General features: G+C 37.5%; 1 protein-coding gene across 1 annotated transcript in view; it reads right to left on the bottom strand.

The window, feature by feature from the left end:
• Window positions 1-8,528: 8,528 nt before the first annotated feature.
• Window positions 8,529-9,702, bottom strand: part of NAALADL2 (N-acetylated alpha-linked acidic dipeptidase like 2) — a 214,673-nt gene continuing 213,499 nt past the window's right edge. The window contains exon 14 of the mRNA XM_041467998.1: window positions 8,529-8,843. Within this exon, the coding sequence (XP_041323932.1) occupies window positions 8,645-8,843 (199 nt within the window). The 3' untranslated portion in view covers window positions 8,529-8,644. The remainder of the gene's footprint in view (window positions 8,844-9,702) is intronic.

Raw genomic sequence — 9,702 nt, 5'->3', positions numbered from 1 at the left:
ATTTATCAAATGAGGTTAACTATCTAGCCATATGAACAAGGTATTCCTTTTATTTTTCCTTTCAATATGGTGAACACGAAAGCAGTTTCAAAGCCAAAACCCTAATGCTACACAAATTGGAAATAAAATTTGGAAATACATATTCTTTTACAATGGCACTATTTCATTACACCTCTCAAGTGCATTTTAAGCACAAAAAAGCCTCCAAGTTCTCATATAATATAAGCAAAAAATGGAATTCATATTTTCATGAGCTAAAACCCACCTTATAATCTCTAGACCTCTGAACTACAGGAAAAAAGCCTGATCATCTCAATTTCATATAATCTGAATATTACATATAATCAAGATTTTCAGAACAGGCTGATTTCTTTCTTCAGATAACACTGAGGCTGTTCAGCAGCTTTCTTTTATATAATTTAGGAGTCTTACCCTGAATGCTCTGAGTTTGATCCAAAGTCTCTGACTAGTTTCCAAAATCTACGTTCAAAAAAAAAAAAAAAAAAAAAAAAACAAACCAAAAAAAAAAACAAAAAAAAAAAAAACAGGGGCAATTTCTTCCCACCTGAAAAACCAATTACCTGAATATCTGGCCTTTCTATACACCAGCACCTAGAAATGTGGATAATTCTAAGTTTACCTATCAGTAAATTATCTCATCCCAGCTTCTGAGGTTCTGTCTTGCTATTTTTATCATTCCTTGCCTTTTTCTTTCTTCCCATTATGCTTTAATGCCCTGGGATCTCCATTACTGCATCAGCAGCTTGAGAGGCATATGCTACAGCTTACTGGCAGAACCAATTATAAATAAAAAAGAAAAGCAAACAAAAAAGCAAATGAATATAATTCCAAGCCATTCAGTGCAATGTACATTATACACATCTTCATATTCCAGTTTAATTTCTGGCAACAGTGTAACTATGCAAAAAAAAACCATTGTCTAACTCACTCTGCTTTCACAAAATGCCTCTTATTGAATTCCAGCCCACAGTGCCTTCTGTACAAAAACTCTCACGAACTCCAAAAATCATATTTACAGCACAAACAAATAAAATGTGCTTCTTAATCAAAGTATGTAGAATCTACTTACATTAATGGCCAACATTCTCTTTTTATTGCACTATGTTATAAAAATACAAATTGATACAAAGTAAACTAATTTTGCAAATAAGCTGTTTTATTCAGACTCAACATTCTATAAAGTGTTATAAAAATCAACCTTTCATTGCACATTTCCACACAACATGATATTTATTGGTTTCCAGAAAACACTGCATCAAGTTCATATTATTTCACGGTCAAAAAAAAAAAAAAAAAAGAGTAGTTACTTAATATTCTGCATTGACTAGCTATCATTTTTGGCAACGTGATTTTACTATGTGAAAATGTAGAAGTAGATGGAATGACAGAGTCGTCACTCAGGCGTCTCAAATTCTGGGCCGAGGCTTGATAAAGGTAACACAACTTGACAGCTGCTCTTTTGCATACAAAAGGCAGAAATACTTGCAAATTCCATCTGAGTAGGTAAACTCTGCAAGGTGCTACTGACTAAAAAATACCAGTTTGTGTTGAGACCAGCACGGCCACTGATAAGAGCACCTGAGCATTAATCTCACAGGCACAGCAATGAGGACTCACAATACATTACCACACACCTGGGTATGAATGCAATGCTAAATCTGCTCTTATACAGAAGAATATTATTTTCCACACCTTACTAAAACCCCCAAAAGTATCTGTTTCAAGTATCTTAATTTGTGCTTGCTCACACTGTATGCCAACAGTTAAGATGCTTGGATGTGAAACATTCCCTGAATTCAATACAGTTCCTGTGGATAGGGAATCACATTCATTTTCTATTTGTCTCAGAATACCAAATCACAGCATGTGTGATAAGAGTATGTTGCATATTAACTCATGTAAACTGCAAATGGAAAACACGGGGAATTTCTGTTAATCTTATTTGCTCTAAGTATAAAATATTAAGGATCTTCTTATTTCCCCTCTAGTGGATTCATACACTTACAAGATATTTCAGCTGCTGAAAACATGAAATGAGACTGCACCAAAAAAAACAAGCAGCATCCAAAACTATTTCAGAATCCTCAGTGTACAGGCTGAAAACACCAAATGTCTGGGAAGTATTTTATTTACCTCTTTAAGGATAGGGGCATCAGCAGTTTCTGTAGCAAGTTCACCAGAAAGTCAGACCTGTCCACCTCTTCTTGGGGTAACTCACACTGGTATCAGGACTGAGCTACACAAAAGCAAAGTGAGGCTACAAGGGACATTAATTAAAAACTAGAAATGTACTGAGAGCTCAGACAAACCCTCAACATGCCATGTGCTAAGAGCACTGGGTGTTGCATTGCTCTGTCACCAGCATGGTCAGGGGAGTACTGCCTCAAATGGGAGAAAATTAACAGGTCTCTGCAAAACAACTGAAAAAATAAAAATTCTCTTCAGTTAGTGCCTCAAAGCATCACATTGCACACCTACAGCTCTGCATGGTAAAGGTAGCCACTCTAGTATATAATAGCATATATAGTAACAGTCAGGAGAGGACCTTCTTCCAAAGACCATGCTTTGAAATTCCACTCAATCCTATCAATAATCCAGGGCTGATCAGACAAGGCGGTGTTACACTGTCTGAACACTTGAGAAGTGTTCCATAAACATTAAAGGCAGCACACATTTCAAAGAAAAATAAAGACCAGGACTTTATTTTCGAAGGCTTGCTGGAAAACAAAGAGAAGCAGCTTAGATAAAACCCTATTTTTTTTTTAACCAAATGGATTAGGCAGATGAGGAAGCATATATTTACACAGCAAAACTGTGTTCCACACCTTTACTCTGATTAAATTTCTTAAATTGAGCCCTTGTATTAATTCCAGACTGTGAAATTTATAAAAGTATGTCTGCATTAATCCAACATTCATAATAGGTATAAAGTTAATTCTAGATTATATCACTTGTACATACACATTCATTTTCTGCCCTGTGAGCTTACTTGACATTTACCAAGAGACTCCTCCCAATTAAAAAAAAAATAAATAGATTCTTGTTTGTAATAATCTATGTTGAGAGATTAAAGAAAATAGACTAAACAGAAATAATTGATCTTCTGATACCAAATCTTCTGGGAAATTCCATGAACAGTGGCCAAATTCTGCTAACCTTGGTTCTGTGGAATAATACCCTGGTAAGTAATTACGGTAAAGTCAACCCTGTTGGAAAAACAGTCCAGTAAAGTCACTAAGACTGAGGGGCAACATAATTTTTTTGCAAATCCATGCAGGTGTACATTTCTCCAGTTATGACAAGTGTGTATGAGCAACAGTAGAAATAACCAGCAGCAGTGGGATTATGATTAGGAATAAACAAAGGCTTAACAGCACCACAGTTTTAGTAAACACACAGTCTAATTTAGATATTTTTAAAGCCTTTGCTTCCCAGATGAGTATTCATTATTCTTAGGCACTTCCTAGGCTCAAATGTGCATGTTCAAGTACAGGTTTGTGCATGTGGCTTCAGTCCTGCCATCACTAATAATGTAAAACACTGCAGGACAGCAGAATTACACACAGAAGTTTGGTATTTAGCCAACATGGAGAGAATGCTGGATGGCTCCTTGAAGATCTGAGAAATTCTATACTTAGATATTGCCTGTTTTATTTTGGAGACAGGTAGTACCAATTCTGATTCTTTGTCTCTAATTTCTTATTCATTCAACTTCAGAATTGGATTCAAATAAACTTCAAATGTTGATTTCAAAACTTTCAAGATGATCACCTTTCCTACACTGCTACTTTTGAGGGAATTTTCTGGTCCAGACATTAGAGAGAAAGAAGATAGGAAAAAAACCTGTTTCCATTCAGTCAAGCTGTAACTGAAAACCTGCTGCTTACATGTACTCAGAAGTGACTACTTTGAATAAAACAGATGATGTCTCCTCACACTTTATCCATCAGATCTGAGCAGGAATTTTCCACCACTTTCAGCTCTTTATTATGGTCAGCTGTTCCAGGAATAATAATTTAAACTTGAGGGAGGTGAGTTGAGAACTGAATGGGGAACAAAAGGCATGACTGAGATCAGAGAGAGAAAAGAGGGGGATTAACGTGGTGGTTGGCAAATTAAAGGGGAGCTTAAGAAGTCATAAGGAAGCAGAATGGAGACAGAAAACTAGTGGGAATGGTTGAAAAAAAGGTGGTGAGGGACGGGAAGAATCATCACATTACAAAAAAGATGTGAGAGAAGATGAATGCAGGGGATTGGAGAAAACGGTGTTAGAGGGAGAAAAAACAGCCAGATGGTTAAAGCCACCCAAAACTATCACTGCATTGGTATCCAAGTAATTTTTAACATTATAATAACATGTAGCAGACCACAAATATGTTTGTATTCTATATTTGAGCTATTAACTTGTGCTACTGGAAACCCTATCTCAAATTTTGTAGATTCAGAGCTCCAAAACACGACACCTTACTCTGTTTTGAACACTAACAGTACAAGGCTAACTGTTTTCCAAACTCAGGTCCCAGACATGTTGGAATGAGATTTTTTTCCTATCACTCACTTTTCTGGGACTGGTGTGACACTGCTGAAATGTCACTGAGTGGCAAAGGGAAAGAACATCTCCCACACTGGGCTGGTTTGCTGGGACAGCCACACAGAGGTGCCACTTCTGAGTGCCACAGATCACTGCTCCAGCACAGGGCCTGCCAGGGAAATCTGAACTGCTCCTTGGAGAAAACAGACCAGACTTCTCCACAGCATTTAACGGCTTTGAAAGCCAGAATGAGGCATACAATTATCTTGCCTTCCTTTTCACTCAACCACAGCCACAGTGGGATCCCAAAGCTTGGGTAAAAGATCTCAAGAGATAAAGACATTAGTTTCAATGGCTTAAAAAAATACTTTATGGCTTGAAGGACAAATTTCATACAAACTTTCTAACATATTATACCTGTGAAATTCCTAGAGATGGTGTCTGAGAGTTTTCACTACATTAAATGATGGCTACCCTTCGAATGTTTGCAATTAAAATAATTAGAATAATTTAACAACTCAGAAATACAGGGAGAAATTTGGAGGAACTGTTTCTACAGAAGAATGAAACACTTCCTCCGTGAGGGTGACCATGCACTGGCACAGATTGCCCAGAGAGGTTGAGGAATCTCCATCCCTGGAAGGTATTCATCAGTAACCTAAGCACAGCCCCCTCTGGGAGGCTGTTTTTAGGTGACCCTGTTGAGCAGGGAGCTTGGAATAAATGACCTCCAGTGGTTCCTTCTGCAATACCTGAGATTTAACCTTTCCCCACCTACTGCTGCAAGAACTGAGGTCAGCTGCAGTGCCTCCTTTCACATCTCTACACCGAAACACTTTCCTAAAAGGGAAGTGTAAAGTATTTGCTAATTTTATCATGTAATTATTTACATCTATGTTTGTCTAGATGTATCATATCACTGCAAGTAAATTAATATTTGCACAAACTTTTGAAGATATAAGGCATTTGTGTGTTTGCATATTCACACAGGTACTATTTTTCTTGGATGATAAAAACAATTCACTGCCTTTTTTAAGGTTAGTACTCAAAATCCAGCTCCCATGTACTTTTTATTCATCTGCCTTGATTGTGCTTTAGCTTTTTTATGGACTCTTTAAAATACATACTAATAAAACCTTATTGGTTTTTTATTATCAACTGTCTCAACATACAAATATTGCAGGCTGCAGGGATTTTCTGGTCACTGTGAGCATGACTCTAGATTAAGGAGCAATCAATGCATTTGTTATACTGTCTCTGGCAGTTGATGCTTCTGAAAAGCTAACACATTTTTAGTATCATTCAGGCAATTTGCAAATGTACTTCTGCCTTTAAGGGTGCTCTGTTTATTCCAGTACAACACAGGAATAAAGTCAATCTGGGTAAGCTGCTATGATTTACTAACAACTTCCTTTAGCTGATGTTCCACAGCTGTTTGGGCAAAAACTCTGTCAGAAGCTCACTGGTACTTAGGACCTTAACTTGCTATAAATTGCTTGAAGTCAATAGGTAGGATTTAAAAATCAATGGAAGGATATGGCTCAAAAGTGCTTTTTTTTCAAAGCTATAATGGTACAAATATTATCACTGAACACTCACTTATATGTAAGATCTGAACATTGAAATAAAAGCCTTCAAAAGTGTGAGATGACATGGAAATCAATGCATTTAAGTCCCTAAATAGCTCATCTGATTCATCTCACCAACAAGAACATCTGATTGTGTCTAGAATAGACAGACATTTACAATAGCGGTGCTTTTCTAGCAGAGTACTTTTAAGTCTGCTAGTTTAGAAGTGGTTACAGAAGGACATTAGTGAGAAAACAAGATAAATATTTTATTTTGGAATTACAGGGTTGAGAAATCATCCATGAGAGAGATTGCTTCCACCAGATTTCACTGATTTTGCTGAGTACACTTTGGTTGCATTAGAGGTGGGTTTGGTGGAACATTCTAAGGATGAGGAAGCAGTTATTAAATTCACCTGGTAGAGTTAACAAAGGTGTTAATCTCTCTTTTGGTGTCCTAACAGCACCTGACCCTTTTTCACTGAACACCATCAAAGGCTCCACAGTGAGGCAGCACTCTGAAGAAATTATGTCACTTAATGAGCTGTTAGAAGAGTGGTCCCTGTCACAAATACAATGCAATTGTAGCATGCATAGTACATCCCCAAGTCCCCAAAATAAACATACAATTCAAATGAGGATATTCCAACCACTTAAATCTTACAACAATAAAAACGACGCAGACAAGGGGTGAACCTACATCAAAAACAACACTCCTCTCCAGAAGTCAAATTCTCTCTGCACTAAACAGAACGGGTGCCAGCATTAGCAAAAGAATCATCATCAATTTTGCTGATCAGATGTCAAGGAAAGCTGAGTCCAGGGAGTCCCACTGACTGGTGCTGAACAAATTCCTACTGCAGAGGCTGCTGTACAACTGCACAGCTCTGCCTCTGCTCAATCATAACTTATGAAGAAATGTAGCAACAGCACAGCTGTGTGTACCAGTCTTGGGCCATTGCTTGGAGAGACCCCTCTGTAAGGACTCTGGAAACAGAAACCCAGATTGGTAAACAGCTCATTTCTTGCTATGTGAACTTTAAAAAGTTTTTCACCAAATTGTGCACTCAGAAATTTTCCTGAAGGCAATTTTTAAACATTAATACAGACACATTTTCCATTTTTATTCCAATCTGAAATGTTCCTGTAATGTTTACATGGCAAACTGGATAACAATACATTTAGCATTTCTATCAAATAAATTATATTTAAATTCTAAGTATCTATATAAAATTAATTATTTAAGCTCTAAACCTAGAATAATTTGAGACTGTAAAACCCAAATAGGGCTTAACAATTTCAACTGTTTATATTATTAAGACCTGTAGTTCTCAAATGGGTATAGCATCCCCTCAGAGGACACTGAACCTCTTGATCCTTTCCCACACAGATTACTTTGGCCAACAGGCAATGGTGTGATTAGAGCCTTCTACCAATGGAAAAGCAGATTTGCTTTTTAGCTCAGCAATGTGCTTCACTAGCTGGTGTCTATACACTTGAATTCCTGGTTCTACAGCAGGGAATGGATGTGTTTTCCTTGTGTTTTTCTGACAATGACCCAGGTCCTAGATGTGAGGCCTGATGGAATGATCCAGCCTGGAATAGTGGGTGGTGTGGGAAAGAGTGATGGAATCCCAAAACTCTTCCCAGGACTTGGACGTCTTGCTTTTATTTACAGCTCTCTGAAATTCAGAGACCTTGAAGTGGGATTTTTTGGTAATGTTTGGTGAAAATTTTTAAGGCCTCTAGCCTTATAAAGACTAGGCAGTTCTTTCATTTAACATAAACATTCAAAGCATTTTTGTGCAAGTGTAATTACCGATTCACACTTTTCAAATATATTGAAATCATCACAAAAATTTCCTTTCCAAGAAACATCAGAGAAAACAACTCTTTATTTTCATACAGAAATGGAAGAATCAAAGTTTATCTGTATTCTCAGAACTGAGGTATTTATTGTTCCACAGGAGTAAAGGTGTTGGATTGCACCCATAAAGGTGTTCTGTGCATTTCCACTCCGGTGCTGGATACCCATGGAAGCACCACATCCTTCAACTACTTACTCTGAATGGAGTAAGGAAGAAGATGAGCTTGCTGAAAACATTAAGAAACTTGAGGCAGAGTTTTCTGACAGAGGACATCTCCCCTGGGTGCACATCTGGGGTGTCTCAGAACCAGGGCTTCAGCACATCGCAGGATGTGCTTGGTAATTCGCATGATTGTGCTCTTAAGTCATAAAAACATATTTTTTACATACAAAAATACAGCAGATGTCCTTCCAAAAATCATCTCTGAAGTGTTTCTCTCTCTCTTTAAGTTTTATACATTCAGGAACAGGCATTTGAGACATATTGTGAACAGTGCAAAATACTGTTTTACATTTCTTAAACCACGTGTTGCAGTACCTTTAAGCGCCAGCTGAAGGAAAGGCTGAGAAAGGTTTGATCCTCAGAGCAATTCTGGTCCAAGTTGAACTTTTGTTTAGAGAGTTGTAAACAAATGTCTTAGAATGCAGAGAATCCTCTCATTTCTTTCCAGCTAAGGCAGTCTCAAACACATCAAGTCCTGCTTTGAAGTAAACCTGAGCTGAATTGATGCTGTTCAGCACCTCTGACAAGGCTGCTTGAATGGTCTCATTTGACTGATGTAGTTTGCAGTGCTCCAGTGCCTCCAGCAGTACTGAAAACTGGCTGGTCCTGTCATCCAGTCTGTAAAGAATATTTCTGAAAGAGAACAATGGAGAGAATGGTAAGATTTTTACTCAAAAACAATCCATCAGATGCCATCAAGAAACCCTGCAAGTATCAGCCACAGCTTACAGATGATACATATTATGCACAGTAAAGCTGACCCATGGCAGATTGAGAGACAAATGCATATTTATTATGACTCTATAAACTGAATTTATTCACTGAACTACATGTACTTACATTGGAGCAGTTACTAAATCCATCAAAGAAGTCTCACATTCCTCTCTGACCATTCAAGTTTTTATTCAAAAGCATAAGCCTAGACCTATCACATTCCTCATGAAGGATTTTGTCTCTCAGATGAATTCCATTTATTCCCCTCTAAAAAGAGTTAGGTTACTGCTGTGAACTTTCAGCACAGGTTTGTTTTTGTTTTTGTTTTTCCTATCTGCTCATGTTATTTATTTCACTCTTCAGAGGTGAAATTCCAGCTGCATTGATGCCAATGGTAAAACTCTCCTTGCCTTCAGCAGACACTTTGTTTAATCAATAATCCCTTGTGGTTTTAGAACAAGGGTAACCCATTGTTAACATCCCATACTAGAGGAAAGAAACAGCACACAAAGCTAAACCCTTGTGAAACAAAATCTGTGGTTTCCAGTAATATCTGCAAAAAATTTTAATGGTTTGTAGAAAAACAGATCAAGAGCATTGTGTGATCCCTTGAAATGTTATTTGTATGAGGTGGGGAAGGCTCAGAATTCAAAGCTAGTCAGTGATTTTAATGGGACTCTTTGAAGCAGGCTATAAATGTTATCCAAAACCAGGTGTAATCATTATACTAATTAGAAGAGCACATAAACATCATAAACCTCCACCCAGGAGCTCCTTT

This window comes from Pyrgilauda ruficollis, unplaced genomic scaffold, assembly GCF_017590135.1.
Source record: "Pyrgilauda ruficollis isolate IOZ18807 unplaced genomic scaffold, ASM1759013v1 scaffold21, whole genome shotgun sequence".
NCBI classification, from domain to species: Eukaryota; Metazoa; Chordata; class Aves; order Passeriformes; family Passeridae; genus Pyrgilauda; species Pyrgilauda ruficollis.
This window is presented reverse-complemented; position numbering and strand designations above follow the sequence as displayed.